Raw genomic sequence first — 22,452 nt, 5'->3', positions numbered from 1 at the left:
ATTCTGAAATGAAATGTGAGCAGGTGGGTGTGTGCAGAAGACTGACCATTGTGAATCAAGTTAGCAGCTTTGCAGACATCATATGGTGATAATATTCCATCTTCGTGAGGTGGCATTTGTGAATCAAGAACTTCAGAATATTTTAAGGAAGGGCATTTTAAAAAATGCACAGGAAAATGGGTGAAAATTTAGGGAATAGTAGAATATTTTGTCCCTTCCTCTAGGTACCCACAGCTAGGCAACACACATAAAATGAAATCCTAATGACGCCTGCTAAGCCTATTTGAAAACAAATCCTATTTGGCTCTATTAAGGGATATTCAGACTATCAACTCCTGGTTTTCACTTCTTTTCTTTCTTTCTTTCTTTCTTTCTTTTTTTTTTTTGATCAAAGGATGGAGGTAGAACTTATACAAGTTCTTTAAACAGTGTAACTATATGGAATCCCCTTCCATTTCCCCCCAAATGAGACTCATTTTTATGATGATGACAACTGAAAATGTTAAACACAAGGAAAAAGCTCAAGATGTTATTGGGCCAGGTGTATTAAAATAAAATCGAAAAAATAGAAATATTAGGCATATACACAAGAGCGTAAGTGAAACATGAGGTGACATAGCATTTTCTATTAAAAACTTACAGTAGAAAACTTTAGTAAACAGAACCTCTCGTATCCTGTGTTACGGGGGGCTCTTTCCAGCCTCATTAGTCACTTATTCTGCTTTCATATCTTTGTATAAATAATCTCTCACATGCCTTACACAATTTAGAAAAGATTGCTGAATCACAAAAATAGACCCAAAGATCGCATTTTTACTTTTCTCAAGTACAACTAAAATTAACATTTCATCATTAAAATAACGTTCAAATCATTGGAAGCAATAAAGAAAATTCTTACATTTTTAAGGACCCAAGAGGCCCTGCAGAGATTAGAATCTTATTACTCTCCCAAAGTAAACTGTCAAGAAAGTGTCTATATAAGAAATTGTGGAATTGAAAAGGTGGACTGTTAAAGATATTCCTTCTTAGGGTAGAGCCATTCCCGAGGCCCTGGTCCCTGTCCTGAGAGATCTGGGCCAGCCCTGGCGGTCGGCAGGGTCCACGCTGGGACACACAGCAGCTCTGCATGCTCACAAGGGACATTTCTACAGGGACAGACCAGAAAGAGCATTGTGACTGTTCTGCTTCATGTGTGGGGGTCCTGAGCAGTCTCCATGGAAGGAAAATGTTTAACAGTCTCAGATTTCAGGGGAAGGGGATCTCACCGAAATCTCGGAGAGACGATTTTAAGGTTCGGACTTCACCTGCAAAATGTAACAGACTGGATTAGTAATTTTTTTTTTAACAGATAAGCCAAAGCATAGAGAAAATGCAAAGAAGGGTCATGATTTGCATCTGGTTATTTTACTTTTATAAATGAGTTTAAGTCTGTTACTAATTGAGATTCACTGCAATGGCCTCTGAACCTTGGAGTCACATATCGAGCTGTAAACAAGAGGCCAGAGTGGGTGCATTTTGGACAGAACAAGTGTTTTCTTCTCAGAAGGCTGTCTGCAGATGTTGGTCGAGAAAACCAAGATTGCCAGCTGGGACGGGTCCAAGTGGCAATCAGTGGGCATCAGCCAATGAGAACGAGAATACTTTTCTTCCATGTGGAGAGTGTCCTTCCTGAGTAACCTAGCCTCACTTTCAGGAAGCAGGGACGGTGGATGGTCCTAGTGCGTGAGATTCTAGCGCAAACAGGGATTGTCCCGTTTTCTTTTTGTAGGAGGCAGCTGTCCCAGTGAACGGCCTTGAGTCTTCCTGTGCTTTAAGGCTGCTGCTGATACTGCCCTTCCGTGGCGGTGTAGAAATCATCCAGGACGCTCTGCAAGTAATCAAATGTTGGCCTCTCTTCTGCCTTTTCCTTCCAGCACATTTTCATGATGTCATAGAGCTCGTCTGGGCAGTTCTCCATGCGGGGCATCCTGTAGCCCTGGGACAGGGCGGTCATCACATCGGCATTAGTTCTCCCTAAAGCAAAAGAAATGTACCATTGAGAAATCTGACCCAGGGTCAGAGCGCTGCAGTGGGCTTTCTGATCCTCACATCCCAAAATCTTTTTTTTTTTTTTTTTTTAAATTTTACTTATTTGAGAGAGAGTGAGAGTGAGCACAGAAGGAGAAGCAGACTCCCTGATGAGGGACTCAATCCCAGGACCCTGAGATCAGGGCCAAAGCTGACAGCAGACACTTAACCAACTGAGCCACCCAGACACCCCATCTGGCATCCATTCTTGAAGCAAGCTTTAGAGGTGGTTATGGGCTGAATTGTGCCCCGCCTCCCATAAATTCATATGTTGGAGTCCTCGGAACCGTGAACTCCTCAGTTCTCAGCCTTGGAGCATGACTGCCTGTAGAGATAGGGTTTTTAAAGAGGTAATCAAGTTAAAATGAGGCCTTGAGGGTGAACCTTAACCCAATCTGACGGATGCCCATAGAAGAAGAGATTAGGACACAGAGACCTGGGATGTGTGGGCATTGTGTGGGCACCAAGGAAATGCCCGTGTGAAGACACAGACAGAAGGTGGCCATCTATAGGCCAACAAGGAGCCTCAGGAAAAGCCAAACTTGCCAACACCTTGTTGCAGATGTCTGGCCTCCAAAACTGAGAAAATTAATTTAAACTTTTCAGTCTGTGGTATTTTGTTATGACAGCCCTCACAAATGGATAGGGAGGCTAAGGAGACATCTGTGAGCAACTAAATAATGTAAATTTTAGTATGAAGGGGATCAAGACAGTATTGTTTGTCTGAGTGAGAAGAGGCCAAATGGGAAGTAGAAGACAGAGCAAGTTCGTAATGGCAGAGGCATAATGGACTTGACTGACTCTTAAATGAACTACTCAAACCCAATCCTAATCCTCAGTCTCAATTCCTTTTGTAGTATTGTTTCCAGCTTCTACCTGCAATACATATACCAAAAAATTATCTTCATATATGTTATCTCATACCAATATATATATATTTTTAAATCAGCTTCTCCCTGTAAGTTTACTAGAAGAAGTCAAAATCTTTAAATCAGCTAGTCCAATGGATTATGTCCCAATCATTAAATTGTCCCCTACAAAGTCTTCAATACAGGCCAGAGTCAGAGCTCACACTGATTTTGGATATGCATGTTCTCAGCACCCAGTGAGGGAAGCGGGGTGTTCATTATTCTTACTGAGCTCTACAAGAGGACTGGTAATGAAGGGCAGCTTTTAATATGGCCAAATGACTCAGGGTAGTTCAGAAGCTGAAATGTCCACCTTTGATATCAAGAACAGGTTTAAGGGAAAAAAAGATCATTTTCCTCCATGATTAAAATGGGACAGAGGAATATGCTCATTTAGTGGTTCAGCAGGACCTATCCACATCTGCATGTTTTGTGTGTTTTGTGGATACCTCGTTCTGTAGGGAAAAAGGTATTACATGCAGCGTATTTTCAGGCAGAATATGTCTGATGCCTGGCACATGGAGAATTCCATTTATCACAATCAATTTCCATTCCACAGCCATAGATTTTTACCACTGGTGGTCACTGGGAAGATTCTAAAAGAGAGCTATTTTACTAGATTTGAAACAGAGCCTTCTTTTGAATTTATCCTCTAATCTGTGTTTCTCAAATTGTGGGTCACTACCCATTTGAGATCAACAAATTGATTTTTTAGGCAGCTACAAGTATTCTTAAAAATAAATCAAAACAAAATGAAATAGCAAAGACCAGAATGCATCGCATATAGTGAGAGTTAGTGAGATTTTGTGAAACTTTTATCCTATTTGTGGAGTGGGTTTCTGTTTATTTCTTAACCATGGGGCATGATCAGTGACCTTTGAACTCCTCTGCCCTTATCTAAGCTCTCTTTTTCTAAGAACAGTGACTGAAGGCCCTGCCTAGATTTAAACCCTTGAAAGAAGACCTGATTACTTCTGTCTTGGAAGAGTCCTTCTTTTTTGAAATGGAAAGTTCCAAGCACACTTGATAAATGCGGAGATCTCTTGAAAGTTGTTTACATGGTGAATTAATTTTGCTGAAGTCTTCCGAACCACAATCTTTAGATATTTGTGTAACTGGAATGTTCTAATGAAAAGACTTCAATTTATTCTCATTGCTTGAAGCCAACAGACTGATTTGCAGCCCTTTCTTCATTTGGGGTTCCAGTCTCCAGAAAGTATGTGGTTTTAGCATATTTCTGGCTCTTGCCATGAACCCTGCTCACTTGGATAAATATCAGGTGAAATCCCTCTATATGCTTTTACATGGGCACTGGGTGAAGCTCTAGGATCCTGGGAGAAGAACTAACATTCAAGATGACAGAAAATGGCAGCCTGATGGCTGCCTTCTGGAATATCTCTTTCACTTTCTGCCTGGAGAACCCCCAGCTGAGATGATTTTTCTAGCCCCACCCCGGCCTTGTCCCACTGCAGATTTCTCCTTCCTCATTCTCATATGTTTTCCCAACTCTGCAGGACTCTCCATGGTGCAGATAAAGGCCAGGTGTGCTCCATCCTGTCTGGGGGAATCTGACTTGGTAAGAGGACTAATAAGAAAGAAATTTGAATGCCTGAGTAAATAAGGCTATTAAGTGACAAGTCTTATGGAAGAAAGAAAGAGAAGGGGAGGGAGACCTCAACCAAACCCTAAGATTAAACTTGATACTTGGTCATTGCTCTGTTGCTAGATTAAAGAAAGCAAACACCCACTGGCCCATAATCGGAAAAGCAAGCAGTTTCATATTCCAGCCCCCATTCTCTCCACAAGCATTTCCTGAGCGCCTACCCTGGGACACAGGCTAACACTAAGCTCTGACAGATACAAAGACGATTAAGACTGAGCGATGTCCACAAATGGCTCACAGCCCAGTGGGGGAGATACCCCAGAAGAGGGAGGTGGGTGGGGGGCAGGAAGTGGTATCTGGAGTGGATAGGAATTAGCAGAGACTAGAAGTTGGTGATGGAGGAGGAGAAAAGTGCAGTATGGCAGAGAAGAGAAAAGAAATAGAGAGTGAGCAACTCTCCTCTGGATGGGAATCTAGCAGCTCCAGAAACAAAGTCTTTAGAGACAAGGGGCCTTTTTGTGTGTGAGAGCAAGAAGTAGGGGCTGCCATGAGACATAGTCTCCCACCTGGTAGTACTTCCAAAAAGGCGAGTTTTTCAATGTTTTGAGCACTGCCTGTGATCAAAGTAAGCATTTACAGAAGACTGAGTTCTCTGATTCCAATTTACATGTGTTACTAAGATGGTGGACATGTCTGGGAAGAAACAGCCAGAGAAGACATGAAGCTTCAGAAAATTTTGTCACTTTCAAGCCTCCTTTTTCTCTGTAAGAGCAAAGCAAAACAAACCCCCAACCACAAAGATCCCCTCTATTTTCCTCAGAAAATTCATATATGGACATTATCATAGCTTGCTTTTAAGCTAGTGAGGTAAGGATCTTTGGCCTCCCTTCCTTCCCCCCGCTTTAATTCATCCTAAAACAACGAAAACAAAAAGCAAAAACTTAAACTCCATCTTTGGTGTCATGCAGAGGTAGAAGCCGGTTGAGCCAAGAAGAGGAACATGAAACTGAAGTGCCATCAAGAGAGGAACCCCATCAACAGGCAGGATGCTTCACCCCACCCTGGGAAGGGTCCCCATGGAGCCACACCATGGAGTGAAGGGAGAGGTTGGTGGCTGCAGACAGACTGTACCCAGAACCCACCTGGCAGGTGCCCCAGGTTAATGCTGGGGAACCTGCAGGAGAAGAACCCCCCCTCCCCCGCCCCGCTCAGGAATGCCAGTGGAGGTGGAGTCAAGTGGGGGATGGAAAAAAGTCAAGTGTGCGATGGAGAAAGGCAGAACATGGAAAAAATGAGACCCTTCTAACACACACCACAACCTGAATGAACCTTGAGGACACCACCTTCAGGGACAGAAGTCAGACACAAAAGGACAAATACTGTATGATTCCACTCAGAAGAACTGCCTAGAGTTGTCAAATTCACAGACACAAAAAATAAAATAGAAGTTACCAGGGGCTGGAGGGTAAAGGAATGGGGAGTAATTGATTTATGGCTATAGTTTAAGGTTGTGATGATGAGAAAGTTGGGGAAACTAGGGGTGAGGATGGTTGTGTGCCAATGTGAGTATGTTTACTGCTACTGAACGATACACCCGAGTGATGGTACATTTTACTCTGTGTATATTTTACAATAAAAAAAATACAATGACAACAACTAAAGACACTGACGCCCCCTCCCTAGTGCACCTCCAGAATGCTGACAGCCAGGCTCGTCCCCCACAGGCAGGACCTGGAAACGCTGACCCAGGAGGGTGCTAACAAGGAAGCCAGGGACCACCACAGACCCTCATTCCCATAAAACATCTCATCAAAGGAAGGGTGAGGAGATAAGCCTTCGAGCAGTGCTGAGGGCAGAGTGAGAGAAACAGAAGAGCTGACAGGAGACTCAGAGCGGCTTCCACCTTCCAGCATGGAACTCAGAGAACAGAAAATGGAGAAGAGGATATTTTCAAACTTCCCAGAATTCATGGCTACAGGTTTCCAAATAGAAGGGACAAAACAAGTACCCAGCCTAACATAACAACAACCAGTGAAAGTTCAGTCATAAAGAGAGATGCTGAGTTCTTCCACAGAAGAAACAGGATCCGAGACACAGCACAGGATTCAGAAGCCATCTGCTTTGGCCCAGCTGCACAAGAAGCCAGATCCAGGGCAGGAATTTGTTTAAAATTCTAGGCGAAAGGTTGGTATACTAGTATTCACAACATAAGCAAAACTGATAATGATACCTACTTAGCAATTTAATTCTATCTAGGTCGTGAGTCTCTCAAGAAAAAGTCCTATTTGGGCGAAGTCCCAAGTATGAATTAGAAGTAGAATACTAACTTTGATGCCTCAAATTTTCATGAGGACCAACTCCGAAGTCAAGTACAGCAGGAACCATGATGAACTGTCTTTAGTCATTCTGTGCTCACTTATCAATGAGAAAAAGAGAAGCCTTAAGAATAGGATTCCTCATAGTTTTGAGCCTGGGTGGGGGGAAACTAAAGATTTTAAAACTCAACAGAAAATTACTGAAATGGACTAACAGTAGTTGAAAACAAAGGGTTTGGGGCATTTGCCAAAATTATGATTGATAGGCACAGGCCTCTTTCTTAAAAATGTGTTAAGAAAAAGACTTCTCCTGAATTACATTTGGTGTGCACAGAAGCTCAGGATATTAGATGTACCTGTCTGACTAATCTCTTTCAACACAGAGGACTGCAAATGGGAAATGACATTCCTACCCTCTACTGTCCCATATTTAGTATTTGACTACTAGGATTTTGACAGGTAACTTTCACTGACAAAATTGTGTATTTTACTCTCTTATTCCCAGAAGTTTGCTCTCCATTGGAGATAGCAGTTTTGGCAACCAGCCAACATGTGTATTTGGTATACCTCTAATTGTGCCTCCATGGATATTTCTAGAATATTTCTGTTCAATTCGCCATAAATAATAATGGTTCCAATGATAATAATGGTTCCAGTGGGGGCAAGGGGAGGAGGGGTGACTGGAGATGAGGAATAAAAAGCACACCACTTCCACCATACATTTCTTTGTATCCCTTGAATTAGAACCATGGTATCATACTCTTAATGATACGTAAAATGGGAAAATTTTTTACTTAAGAGATAATAGTATAATGTTTTGAATTCTGAGCAACAAATATTAAAACAAATAACTAAAATTCCTGAAAGTAAATGCCTTTGAGGAGCATGAAGCCAGGGAGGCAATTTTTCATTAAAAGTCATTTCGTGGGACGCCTGGGTGGCTCAGTTGGTTGAGCGGCTGCCTTCGGCTCAGGTCATGATCCCAGCATCCTGGGATCGAGTCCCACATCGGGCTCCTTGCTCGGCGGGGAGCCTGCTTCTCCCTCTGTCTCTGCCTGCCATTCTGTCTGCCTGTGCTCGCTCTCTCCCCCTCTCTCTCTCTGATAAATAAATAAAATCTTTAAAAAAAAAAAAAGTCATTTCATACTACCTGATTTTTTTGAAGCATGTATATTACTTAAAGATGAACTGAAATATTTAATAAAGACATAATTTTTTAAAAATTAGAAGAAAATTAAAACTGGAAACTTCAGAAGCTTATCAAAAAGAAAATTAATAAAACCTATCATTTTATTGCCCAAGGATAGTAACATCTTGGCATATTTCATCTTTTAGTCTTTTATTTCCTTTAAAAAAGGAATGTGCACTTTATATTTGCTTTCCTTATTTCCTCTTTGTTTTGTCCTCTCCTCTCTCTTATTTCCATTATTTTGCAAAGCTAGGCATATGGTTTCTAAACCACTTAAAAAAAAAAAAAAACAAACTTAACAAATCCAGCACTCTTCTGGGTAAAGAAAATATGCCCAGATAACTCAATCATCAGTGGGGTCTCTCCCACTTGTGGCTTTCTAACTGATGGACATAGCCTGTGTTGGCATCATTCACCAATTTCTGTGGGACCTGTGAATCGAATCCTTTGATATTTATGTAAGTAGGATTGTTCAGTTCTGTTTGCATCTCCTAATGCTAGAGGCTTTTCTCATGACTAGAATACATCACCAATCTAGAGCTCCCGATGGTATCTTAAAGGACAAGCTACCAGGGTAGCTAGTAGATTGTATTACTTATTATGTTATTTTAGTCACCATACAGTACATCATTAGTTTATTTTTTATTTATTTATTTTTTAAAGATTTTATTTATTTATTTGACAGAGAGAGATCACAAGCAGGCAGAGAGGCAGGCAGAGAGGAAGCAGGCTCCCTGCTGAGCAGAGAGCCTGATGCGGGACTCGATCCCAGGACCCTGAGATCATGACCTGAGCCGAAGGCAGCGGCTTAACCCATTGAGCCACCCAGGCGCCCATTAGTTTTTTTTTTAAAAGAGATTTTATTTATTTATTTGACACAGAGAGAGATCACAAGTAGGCAGAGAGGCAAGCAGACAGAGAGAGGGGGAAGCAGGTTTCCCGCTGAGCAGAGAGCCTGATGTGGGGCTCAAGCTCAGGACTCTGAGGTCATGACCTGAGCCCAAGGCAGAGGCTTAACCCACTGAGCCACCCAGGTGTCCCCATCATTAGTTTTTGATGTAGTGTACCATGATTCATTGTTTACTTATAAGGCCCAGTGCTCCACGCAATACGTGCCCTTCTTAATACCCATCACTAGGCTCACTCACCCCCCCCCCCCCCCCACCCCTCCGTTTGTTTCTCAGAGTCCATAGTCTCTCATGCTTCATCTCCCCCTCCGATTTCCCTCCCTTCACTTTTCCCTTCCTTCTCCTAATTGTCCTCCATGTTATTCCTTATGTTCCACAAGGAAGTGAAACCATATGATAACTGACTTTCTCTGCTTGACTTATTTCACTCAGCATAGTCTCCTCCAGTCCCATCCATGTTGATGCAAAAGTTGGGTATTCATCCTTTCTGATGCCTGAATAATCTTCCATTGTATATATGGACCACATCTTCTTTATCCATTTTATTTTATTTTATTTTTTACCATTTTTCTATTGCTTTTTTCTTTTTTTAAACAATTTTTTTTTACCCTAACATTTTAAAATCCTGGACATTGAGCACAGTGGATGAGAATAAGGTTTTTGGGAGGCATAAGGGCCTGGGGTTCAGAAGCAGCTCTGCCAGGAGCTAGTGGTTTTCAGTTCTGGTCAAGAGTCTCCTTCTCTGAGTCTCATGGGTATCATTTGTGTGTCATTCTGGAGCACGTCAGAAATATCACAGATCATTTGATGAAGTTAAATGCTTATCTGATCCAATATCGGATTATATATGTAATCTGAACAGACAATCATTATAGACAGATATAGGTCATAGACACAGATGCATAATATCAGGCATCAGGACTGATCAAGAAATATTTTCCCTATTTTATAGATAGAGATTATAGATATAGATATATAATGTCAGATTCATCAGGACTGATCAAGAAAGTATTTCTTTTTCCTGGTTTTCCCTATTTTCCAGTAATGTTTCCATTCATTCAGCATCCAGAGCAGAGTGGCAGTCAGATTATGAAGTGTTGGCACGGGGGATTTCAAGGCACAGTTGACCAGCTGTGTAGGTGCCACCCAAAGGCTCTCCCCTCCCCGCTGGCCCCTGGTCCCCGACTTCTCTGTGGCTCCTTTCCAAACAGCACTGAGGGTGATCAGGGGCATGAAGGACACACTGAGGCTCTTTCCACAAGGCTTTGTCATCCATAGCATGGTATCTATCTAGATGTTAAATGGCTTAACCACGTCATTCATTCATCCAGCAAATTCTCATCGAGACCCAAGCCACGGGGCCTCGGAATCCCATACAGTGCCTGTTTCCTCTACGGGATGCTCAGCCCCCCAAACTGCCCTGTGGCTCTCTCCTCAAACCTGCTGCTGCCAGGATCACAGCAGAAAACCAGCAACCCCCCTCCTCCTCCTCGCTAATCTTTAACCCACTTGATAGGGCGCTGTGCCATCTCACAGCCTGTCGCCTGACTGTTACCAGTCTCCTCCCACTCTTTAGAATATCAGCTCTCAAAGGCAGCACCTGGGACTGCTGCATTGGGACCCCTTGCAGGTGCCCAGCAACCTCAGATACTTTTTGAAAGAGAGAATGAGTTGGCCATTAAAGATTTAATTTTAAATTCATCATGTCCATCAATTTAGTAAAAAGCCTAACATTAACTAGAAGACTTTGGGAGAAATCCTCCTTGCAAACTGAGGCACAGATCCCAGTGAAAGGGAGGGCTGGTGCAATCTGGCTCCAAGGGCTTTCTGTTTTCACAATCTAGAGACACTGAATGGACGTCCTCACATTTGTTAAGTAACAGACGGGAAAGACCTTTCACTGATTAACAGAGATGGTTATTTCCCAAAGAGGCAGAGGCTCCAACGTACTTTGTATAAAACTCAGTTTCAAAACTAATCCAAAAGCACTGGGAATCCTCATTTCTGTGTCTGTTTCCTCCCTCATCAGGTGCCCTGCTTTGGAGAAGCACCCGTGTCTCACCTTGAAATCCCGCCTCGTATATGCAACACCTATGACGGTGCCAGGCACTTTCTGGGCACTAAGAGGTGGCATTCGTTAGGGGAGGAAAAAGAAGATGCACTCAATAAAATAAGAAGGCAGAGAAATGTCTAAGCATTTTTAGAACACTTTCCACTCAAGACGGTCTTTTGGAACAAAGGGCTTATTACTCCTAGCTTTTGGATATGGGTTCATGTCTTTAAGCCTCCTGCCACTTTCTTTTTTTTCTCCTGCAGACCTCTTGAATGGAAATAGGTAAGAAAACAGTACCTGGGTAGGGAATTTTCCCATAGGTGACGATTTCATACAGGAGAATTCCGAAGGACCACACATCAGACTTAATCGTGAAACATCCAAAGTTGATGGCTTCTGGAGCTGTCCACTTAATGGGGAATTTGGCACCTAAGGGAGAAGACATGTCTTACTTGGGCCTCTGAGCCGAACCAAAAAAGTCATGGGCATGTGGGTTTCATACTTTCTTTCTTTTGGGGAAAATTTTAACTATTTCTTTTGAATAGGTAGTGCACACACATAGCACAGAACAGAGATGGCACAAAAATGCCATACTGAAAATAGTTGCCTCCCTCCCCTACTTCCCTTTTGGGCATTCCCCCTATGAGAAGCAAAGTTTCTTGTGTATCTTCCCAGAGACATCATAAAGAGCCCACTTTAAACAAAAGAATATGGCACAGAATGTAAAGGCATTTGTTCTTAGCTTGTGTATTTGTCCCTCAACAGCAGCTCCTAAAGCATGTATCTTCAGTGTTCAAATGTTCTCCAATGAGCCCATACTATGTTTATATGGAATATAAATTATCTCTTGATGCGCACATTCTTTCGGACATCTCTGTAAGCCCATACCAATAGGAAATTTAGATACTACTTCACAGGTTAAGGTATCTCCTGCTTTCACTTGCTGAGCCCAAACAGCACTACTTTTAGGAATTGGGTAGCATCATGATCTGCACACAGAGAGAGAGAGAGAGTAATGACACCAAGATTCACACGGGAAGCTGGGCCTAAGGGACAAACCTGGCTCAGGGGTAACTTGCAGGGACACCTCGAGGAAGGGACTCAGGCACAGAATGCCATCCCTATATGCTGGAAAGGTTAGGCTTCCACCAACTATTATTAAAGATTTTAAACACGCTTGCCTTTATTAGGTCTTTGCTTTAGAATTTCTTGTGGTGTTAGACCCAAACTGGAAATCTGAACAAGATCACTAAGGACAGCAGACAGCCTCATGGACCTGCTAGGTACGGCACGTAGGGTACTCACTGTTGCACGATCTGGGGATTGACCCCGCATGCTGGGCGTCAGCAAGGGGGCAGGGTGGGGGGATGGGACAGGGTGGCTCCAGGGTGGCCCTCGCTGGCGGGGGGGTGGTGGTGGTGTCACACAACTTGGTGTGAACCTGGCAGGCCACTTACTACTGTCTCTGGGGGTTCTCGGCACCTTCATCTATAAAACGTGGAGACAGAACTTCCCTAAGGTTGGTGCCAGAGTTAAGTGGGTTTACCTGCATGCGTGGCATGCCTCAGGCTTCCTGCTCAGCAGAGAGCCTGCTTCTCCCTCTTCCTCTGTCTGCGCTCACTCTGCCTACTTGTGTTCTCTCTCTCTCTGTCAAGTAAATAAATAAAATCTTCAGAAAAAAAAGAATAGTTAAGTTATTTTTGTGAGGCACCAGGCTTCTCTAATTCAACAGAGCCAGTGGACTATGTTCCAGCTGGTGAACTTTGAGGTTACATCTCCTGGCTTTGGTTCTTGGCTCTCCCTCTTACCATCGGACCTTAGAAGCCGCTGAATCTCTCTGTGGCCTCACTTATAAGGTGGGAATGATAATAATAATAGCAACAACAATAGGGCTTATTACATAGGGTTATTGTAAACATAATGAGATAACATATGAAAACCACTTAGAGGGGCGCCTGGGTGGCTCAGTCAGTTAAGAATCTGACTCCTGATTTTGGCTCAAGGCATGATTTCAGGGTCCTGGGATCGAGCCCCACGTTGGGTTCCACAATTAGTGGGCAGCCTGCTTGAGATTCTCTCTCTCCTTCTCCCTCTCCCTCTGCCCCTCCCTGCTTTGTGCTTTCTCCGTCTAAAATAAATAAATAAATCTTTAAAATTAAAAAGAAAGAAAAGCACTTAGAATAGTGACCGCCATACTGCAACTACTCACTACATTTTAGCTATTATTTTTCACTCCCCTTCCTCAAACTGTTTTCCTTCATCTGCCTTTTTGCTGAGAACCAGTTGTCACCCACCTAAGAGAATGCAATCTTGAGGCAGGAGGAGAACCGCTCGAAACATCATGGGCACAAGAGATGCTAAACAAATCAAAATGATGTTCTCAAGCTGCCATCTTATTTCTTTATATTTTAGTCACTTATTTGTCAGAGAGCAAGAGAGAGGTCACAGGCAGGGGGAGCAGCAGGGGGAGAAGCGGACTCCCTGCTCAGCCCAATGTGGGACTCAATCTCAGGACCCTGGGATCATGACCTGAGCCGAAGGCAGACGCCCAACCTACTGAGCCACCCAGGCGCCCTCTCCGCGTGTTTTAATATGTGTGGAATATGGAACATGGTTAAATCAAGGAGTGCATTACATTTACTTCTCTGTATGTGATAATTTCCGAGTTTTAATTTGCAATGAAAAGGCCAGAATACAGGATACAGAATTATTGTTGCAAATGTCTTCTCTACAGTTAGGAACAGTGTACTTCTTTGTTTGGGTAAAAAGCTTGAACATACAATATAAACAAAGAATTCTGAACTTGCCAAGCCTCTTTTTGTTTTCCCTTGCTTAAGTGAAATACAAATGACAACATCTGTAAACTTTACAAACAGTATGTGGAGTTAATCGGGAGAGTAATTTCTAAGAACAGATATGAGAACAAACCCACAAACAGCAACTATGGTCCATTGTGAACATTTTGCCAAATGAGTTCTTTTTAAGGATGACTACTATAATTGCTTTGTAAAAAACAAAACCTAACAGACAAAAACAGAACTAAGTAACCAAACACGGAAAGACGGTAAAGACGGTGAGGACGCCGTACCTTCCCTTGCTGTGTACTCATTATCTTCGATCACTCGGGCAAGGCCAAAATCTGCAATTTTGCACATGAGCGACTCAGAGACCAGAACGTTAGCCGCTCGGAGGTCTCGGTGAATGTAGTTCTTCCTCTCGATGTATGCCATTCCCTCTGCAATCTGAAACCAGAAAGAGGCTCTCATTTTCAGTTTAGGGTCGGCTATCACAGAGGACCATCAAGGAAAACCAAAATATGTACGAGTTCCTGAAACCCTTCATGGATTGTTCATCCCAAGTTTTAAGCACAGTAGGTACATGACAATATTTTGAGTCCTTTTTAAAATAGCTGCCCCCACCCCAAATCTCCAATATAGGGGTCACATCTCCATGTGATTTTTAACACAGCTGCATGCCTTGACATTTTCTAACTGAGGGGGTCTTTTTAAGACCCTGCTATATTCTTGCACGGAGATACACAGGTATCATGATCCCAGGGTTTCAAATGAGAAAACAGAGCTGGAGAAGGCGACATGCGAATATGATTAAGTGATTGGGGTATCAAGAACAGGATGTCCTTGGTCAGCAGCATCCATGCGGGCCGGTTAATCAACAGCAGCCCACAGAACCGGTTCTCTGAGTTCTCCCCGCTCCACGTTCCAGAAGGAACAGATTCACTCTGACCACAGAGCAGGACAGCAGGAAAGCATCCAAGATTTAAACAGAACCATAAAGTAGGGGAGGTGAAACTCCTCCTTCATTGCATGCTAGAAAATTGGTTTTTTAAGGAAATCAAAAAGCGATGTTTAGGGAGCATGAAGATGAAGATCTGTAAGGAAAGCAGGCAAGATCGATGTCCCCGGCTCTGGTGAGCAGTGACAAGGCAGCTCTAATTAGGATTCTGTCACAGAGGAATGAGTGTATACATCTGGATTCTACAGAGGATTCGATTATACATCGAATTCCGGCAGTCTCAGCTTGGAGGACCTGATTTCCCCCACTGGTGCCCTCCGTTCACACCCCCTTTCAGTGAGGCCCTGCTGCTTTGCTTTCTAGGGAGCTCGGCTTCCTGGCTGTGCTTCTCCTGGACCCTCACCTCCCCTTGGCCGATCCCTTCATTTACCTTCCGCCCACAAGGCCTTCCCTGAACTCCTCTTGGCTGACTTCTCTTCGCTCTCTGCCCACCCTCAATGGTGGATTCGTAGGAAAACCATCGGCCCCTACTGATCAGAGCCCTGTCTGTATTTTCCTGCGGTTCCGCGAGCTTACCGCTGTCATGCCTGCCTCCGGGACAGAGACCGCCCCTTGGACCTTGTCAGTATTCACGTGTACCTATCGGAACCCTCAACCTTGTCACCAGACTGCTTCTCAGAAAGTTCTTCAGGAAATGCGCTGGGTTTTCAGCACTACCAGAGTACTACGTTGCCAGCACACTGGCTGCAGGAATTGGGCAGATGAGATTTTCACGGCTGCAAAAGTCTGGCGTGTAATAATCAGCACAACAGGAGGGCAGTCTCTCAGTGTCCCTTCAGCCCGACAGCTTGCATCTGACCAACCCCGAGGAACACCGTTTTGAACCGAGAAAATCGTACATCAGGAAGAACAACAGAGGTCAGATCTTTTGTTTCTGCAGAATGACAATTTAATAACGTACAGCGTTTCCAAGCAAAAGTAGCACGTGCGGCCCTAGAACAGTGCTGGTCAAGTGCAGAAGACCCAGGCTGTGTGACCCCGACCAGTGACGCTGGAGTCAGGTCCCTGCCCTCACCCTGGGCCACGGCATCCCTCGGCAAGAATACTTTAATCCTCTGTGCGAGTCCGACCAGGTCACTCTCTGCTTAAAGCTAGCTTCAGGATAAGTCTGAACTTTTTTTTTTTTTTAAACAATTTTACTTAATTATTTGTAGAGAGAGAGAGTGAGCACAAGCAGGGGAAGCTGGAGAGGGAGAAGCAGAGCAGGGAGCCCCACTTGGGGCTTGGTCCCAGGACCCTGGGATCACAACCTGAGTTAGAGAGAAGGGAGTTGGGGGAAGTTGGAAGGGGAGGTGAACCATGAGAGACTGGACTCTGAAAAACAATCTGAGGGGTTTGAATTCACGGGTGGGTGGGAGGTCGGGGTACCAGGTGGTGGGTATTATAGAGGGCACAGATTGCATGGAGCACTGGGAGTGGTGAAAAAATAATGAATACTGTTATGCCAAAAAAAAAAAAAAAAGGCAGACGCTTAATTGACTGAGCTACCAGGGGCCCAGCGTCGGAACTCCTTACCACTGCTCTGCAGCCCTGTGTGACCCGGCCCCTGCTCAGCTCTCCCGCCTTCTCCCCGGGGCCCAGCTCCTGTCCTGTATCCTGTAACCTGGTTCCACAGCTGCCTCTGCTTGGAACATTCAGTCTTGGCCCTTGGGCTAGGCCAACTCATTCTGTAGGCCTCAGTGGAGATGTCACTTCTTCCAGGGAGCCTTCCTGGACACCCGCTCCTCCTGTTTACCTGCAGGAATGTAAATCCCTCAGAGCAGGTGTAATGCGTGCACATTCCTGTCCTTGGGCCCTTAGGTCACATATATAGCTATGGGAACATAGCTATATATAGACAGGGGCAGAAACCCCAAAGAGCCAAAGCTGGCTGCCATCTCAGGCAGGGCCTGCACCTGCATTTGGCTGTAGCCGTGAGGAACCTGTGCTGGGCCCTTCTCTAGGGATGCAGAATGACCCACACAGACGCGTGCTGGTGGCATGGACAGAGCCTCCAGGACACAGCACCAACTATCCACGTCTCACTTATTCTTGCTGGTGGATTTTAATGACCTACCTATTATATCTTTCATTCTCCTCAGAACTCTGAAGAGACTGAAAGGAAATTTCTTTCCCAGAGTCACACCACAGGTTAGTGCAGTGGTTTGAAGTCAGCTGAATTTCCCTTCTGTGCATTTAGCAGTTAAGTCTCAATCCTATGCTAGTATTTCTTTCTTTCTTTTTTTTTTTAAAGATTTTATTTATTTATTTGACAGACAGAGAACACAAGTAGGCAGAGAGGCAGGCAGAGAAGGGAAGGGAAGGGAAGCAGGCTCCCTGCTAAGCAGAGAGCCCAATGCGGGGCTTGATCTCAGGACCCTGAGATCATGACCTGAACCAAAGGCAGAGGCCTTAACCCTCTGAGCCACCCAGGCGCCCCCCTATGCTAGTATTTCTTAACTTTGGCTCACCTAGGCCTCACTCTCACTCAATTAAACCTGAACTATGGGAGTGGGGCCTCCCCAGGTGATTTCAACAGACAACCCAGGTGCAGAACGGCTCTAGACCCTTGTGATACGAAGTATGGCCTTCAGGCCAGGAGCAGCCTTAACATCCAGTGTTAGCTTGGCAGAAGTGTGGCATTTTGGACTTGGACCCAGATGTGTTCATTCAGAATCCGAATTTTAACAAGATTCCTAGGTGATGTGCCTGCACATTAAAGTTTCAGAAGTACCACACTAGATCATACGCTTTTAAACTTAAGCTATTTTATGATTCAAAGTTCTACATGGTGGGGGCGCCTGGGTGGTTCAGTTGGTTAAGTATCTGCCTTTGGCTCAGGTCATGATCCCTGGGTTCTGGCATCAAGCCCTGCATCAGACTCCGTGCTCAGTGGGGAGCCTGCTTCTCCCTCTCCCCTGCTCGTGTTCTTTTTCGCTGTCTCTTTTAAGATCTAAAAGAAAAAAAATTCTACTTACAACTGGAAGGAGCTCTTGGTCTCAACACGTTACCTACAACCTCATAATGCCTGCGAAAGGAAGCTCACACAACTCCGCTTAAGCCACAGAATGAGCAGGGTGAGCACAGATGGCAGTAACGAGCCTGGGCTAGGAGCAAGCCTGCTAAGGTTCGGGGCCTGATGACAGAGGTGCTGGGAATGCCCTGGCTGAAGACCTAGTCCATCAACAGCTCAACATGTGTGTGCTGAGCCTCTGTGTTTCCTATCACCCAGGGAGAGGTGATAGGAAACTACTACCAATCTATGCCTTAGGGACAGGGGACCGTGGCATCACTCTCTCTGTATCTTGCTTCTGGGGCTGGGCCATTACCTCGAGGACTTGGGAATGATTTGATCTTTATGTTTTGAATCATATGAAAAGATTGTCTTCATCCTGGACCACAGCGGCCTCACACGGCCAGGCCTGGTGAGGTACAAACTCGAGAAGACCTCAACTCTTGTAAACTCCCTGCTCAGGCTACCAAAGGAATGAAACAAGTCTCTCATGATCATGTGCTCATTCCTAACTCTGTAGGAGAGAGTCTGCATGTGATGCTACTGGAAAGTTGAAATAAAAAGTGCCCCCCCACCATTTACCCAAGACGAGAACACTCGTATAAGAAGACAACGTTAGTGATGTTTTCCGATTCTGGGTTTAAAGCTGATTTACGTTTAGGTGTGCTTTGCATTTCTCAGGTCCTTCAGCTCACAGACATGGCGAATATACATTTCCTAGTTCCTCTTTTTGCCCCTTCAGTGGAATATACGATGAGGACATTTCTCCCTTGTGTGTGTGTGTGTGTGTGTGTTGTGTTGTGTTCTGCCATCCTGGGAGGGCCAAGAGGAATTATTAAAATAGTGTCCCTGAGCCAGTAACCCCACATGGACTCTGGTGAACTTTTAGGCATCCACTACCTGGTGCAAGTTCTAGGCACAGGGGCCATATTAAAAACGCTACTCCCCAAGATTAAGGACAGTCTCCTTGTCAGGGGCTCCAGGAGCAGACTTCCAGGCCCATGCACTGCAAGTTTTTCTGAGGCTGTTTGGATGCTGTGTTAGAAGAAAAGGAATTGCTCATCTGGTCCCAGCAGATGTACTCTCCACGGCCCACAACAAGGTTGAGGGCGCCATGTCCTCTGGGGGTGGTGACCCAGCTGTCTTTGCTGGTGGGGTAGCTGGATCAGGGGTGGATTTCAGACCCTCCTCAGCCTCTCAGAGGGCCCCTACTGGCACACTCCACACGGTAACGTTGCTAGCATGTGTCTATTTCCTGATATATTCCTATCTACAGATGCTATTTTACACACACGCAAATACGTAGATGCATACGGCCAGCTTTCAGAATGCCAACATTCTGTAAAGCACTGAGGCCTCTGTGTCCTCTGCTTATCACGTTCGACGACACAAACATGCATACACCCATCACGCCTGTGTGCATGCTGACGATGCCCATAGTGGGGATGGAACACAAAATCTAGAGTTCTATTTACTTTGCAAATACATTTCTTTCCCCAGAGTACAAGGTCAGAAATCAGACCAAAGTTGTCAGACGCATGTGAGCTGAACTAACAAATATGAATTCCTTTTCCCGCATGAACATTCAGATGGAAGGTCTGCGTTCCTCTTCCTAAAACGAGGAGTAAACATGGCGGGCAGCTCAGCAGACCCACTTCACACATCCCTGCCTGGGCTGCTCTGAGGAAGGCAACAGGGCTCCCGCTCTCTGAGTGACGCATACCTTCCCTTGTCAAATACGTTGACTGAGAAGTGAGTTGCCAGTGGTCAATTGGGGACCTCAGTACAGTTCTGCTTGGGGCAGGAAATACCTAAGGACTTCAGCTTCTGGATAAGTGCCCAATGGGCTTATTTTATGGGGAATACAACCCTAGAGGGGAAAAAAAATCTCAGTTATGTTTTTGCATACCAAAGCGGAGCTCAAATAATTCTCCTCGCAAGTGACCTTCCTTGCTAGCAATGACCACAGAGGTCACTCATCTCTTCCTGCTTTTCTCAGAGGACCAATCCGAAGTGTGTCAACCCAGCATCTCACACAGTGCACACGATCCCGTTTCCAGCAGGCTCTCTCCCATTCAGATGCTCGGGCTCCGAGCCTTCAGTGGCCTGTCCCAAGCCTGTGCTCTGTGGATGGGTTGCTTGGCACCCACACTGGGTTGCTTTCCCCAGAGAATCTGAGTGATGACTTGGACAAATAACAAAATGTTTGTGTGGACTGCCTTGCTCTGGAAGTCTTGCTCTGGTGTTCTTATGATTCATCCTAATTACTATCACTTTTCTGCGAAATTGGCAAATAACAAGCTATCTTGCTTAGTGTTATTTATTATTTTAATGAGAAGAAGCCCACATTTGAGTCAGACGACGGAGGAAATAAAGGAATGAAAGGAACCTAATTGAGGGACTCAATGTGATCTCTCAAGCAAAGCTAAAATCTGCCCCAGGAAATTCCAGCCTAAATGAGAATCTGGAACTGAAAATACAACCTGTCTTAGAATTGGCTGGTTGGAAAACATTTGTCATCTCGACAAGCAATGAGAGAAATTAAACAAGAAAAGTGCCAAAAGGCAGGAAAGAGTAAAAATCTGGTTTAATTGCTTTACCTGTTCTAGTAGGCATCAATAACTTTATTCTTTAGATATGTATTACCTTCCTACACTTTGGAAAAATAGAATTCAAATACTTAATCCCTTTCCAAAGTCCTAGGAAGCGTGTGAAATAATGATAATGATAATATTAGTCAGCTGGAATGGAACCAATGAAAAGAAATTGGGTAAAACCTACAGTCTATGTGAAGGACCCTTTGTGTCAGGGGGCCCCCTGGGGTCAGTCTGACCTAAAGACCATTTAATGACCACAGTAAAATAGACTGTAAAGACAACAGGGAACTTTCGGGGAAAAAAAAAAAAAAAGCCTAAGGAAGAACACATCTCCTCTGTACTACAAATACGACAGCATTTGTTTTGTAGCCCTTGATAGTTTTTGTAGAAACACTTTTCTATTTATATTCATTGAACTTTCCGTACTGGAGTCCTACGCTCTTCAATCTGTAATTTGGTAGAGGAAGGGATGGGACAGAGAGCCCATTGGGGTGAAAATTCCTTAGAAATGTTTTAGCTTTATTTGGTTATTATATTTTTCTTTACTCTTCTCTTTCAAGTGAAACTGCTAAGAAGCAGTGGAGTATATCCCTTTGATGGGGGTGGTGACAGTGATGATTATAGCTAGCACCCTAACTCTGCCCAGGCACATGGCCAGGCATTTATAATCCCTAAAACAAGCCTAGGAGGCAGGCAATATTCACAGATAAGGAAGCTGAGTCTTGGAGAAGGCAATTTTTTTTTTCTTGGATAAACTTGGATTTGAATCCAAGTTTGGCTGGTCTCACCATCTGTGTTCTTAACCATTCATCCAAACTGGCTTCTTTCTTTACAAAGAGGTACAAACAGTGGAATGCTCACGGGAAAGTACAAGGAGGGAAAAGAGAAATTAAGAAACAGGATAATTTATAGAGTGGCCAAGTTCAAGTTTGCAGTCTGTCAGACTACCTTCAAAGCTCAAAGATGAGGGCAGTTTCCTATATGCAAACTTAGGGCTGGTGAGGTTCCTGTGACTGGTCAACATTTAATTCATGCAACAGTATGCAAGGATGTATCAGGGGGACACCGACAGTATCAATGAATATCATATTCAAATCAGTAAGTTTCCATGAAGGAAACTTCTTTTGCTTCTTTAGCAAAAAAGGAAAACACGTTTTTCAACTAATACCCTAGATGTTCTCTTATGGAAACTTGTTTGAGTACTTCACACCCATGAGGATGGCTATTACAAAGACAAACAAACAAGCAAAAAACAAACAAAAAAGCAGAAAATAAGTGTTGGTGAGTATGTGGAAAAACTGGAGCCCTTGTGTAATGCTGGTGGGAATGTAAAATGGTACAGCCATACGGAAAACAGAATGGGTATTCTTCAAAAAAATTACCATACAAACATGGAATTACCCTGTGATCCATCAATTCCACTTCTGGGTATATCCCCCCCACCACCACCAAAATTAAAAGCAGGTGTTTGTATAATATGTAACAGATATTTGTACACCTCTGTTTATAGTAACATTTTTCACAAAAGCCAAAAGGTGGAAACCACCTAAGTGTCCACTGATGAAAGAATGGATAACCAAAATGTGATCTATTATTATTTAGCTTTAAAAAGGAATGGAACTTTGACACATGTGTGGATGAAAATTAAGGACATTATATTAAAGGAAATAAGCCAGTCACAAAATGGCAAATACTGTACGATCCACTCATAGTACATACTTCGAGCAATTGAATTCATAGAGACAGAAGAGAACGGTTGTCAAAGGGCAGTGGGAGGGAGAATGGGAAGGTGTTTAGTGGGTATAGAGTTTTATTTTTGCCAGATGAAGAGAGTTCTGGAGATGGACGATGGTAATGATTGCACAACAACATGAATGTACTTATTGCCATTGAACTGGGCCCCTAAAAATGATGAAAATGGTGAATTTTATGTTCTGTGTATTTTAGCCCCCCTCTGCTCTCAAACACACACACATAAAACTGTCCTAGAAGCCTCCCACTGTAGGA

At 44.0% G+C, this 22,452-nt stretch overlaps 1 protein-coding gene across 4 annotated transcripts in view; it reads right to left on the bottom strand.

The window, feature by feature from the left end:
- Positions 1–527: 527 nt before the first annotated feature.
- The window catches only part of LYN (LYN proto-oncogene, Src family tyrosine kinase), a 116,555-nt gene continuing 94,630 nt past the window's right edge, over positions 528–22,452 (bottom strand). For all 4 annotated transcript variants that reach the window (XM_059394598.1, XM_059394596.1, XM_059394595.1 and 1 more), the window contains exons 11-13: positions 14,132–14,285; positions 11,341–11,472; positions 528–2,013 (exon numbers count right to left, since the gene is read on the bottom strand). In XM_059394598.1, coding sequence (XP_059250581.1) covers positions 1,811–2,013; positions 11,341–11,472; positions 14,132–14,285 — 489 coding nt within the window. In that variant the 3' untranslated portion in view covers positions 528–1,810. The remainder of the gene's footprint in view (positions 2,014–11,340; positions 11,473–14,131; positions 14,286–22,452) is intronic.

Source organism: Mustela nigripes, chromosome 3 (assembly GCF_022355385.1).
Source record: "Mustela nigripes isolate SB6536 chromosome 3, MUSNIG.SB6536, whole genome shotgun sequence".
Lineage (NCBI taxonomy): Eukaryota > Metazoa > Chordata > Mammalia > Carnivora > Mustelidae > Mustela > Mustela nigripes.
The sequence above is the reverse complement of the archived record's forward strand: the minus strand, read 5'-3'. Positions and strand labels throughout refer to the sequence as shown.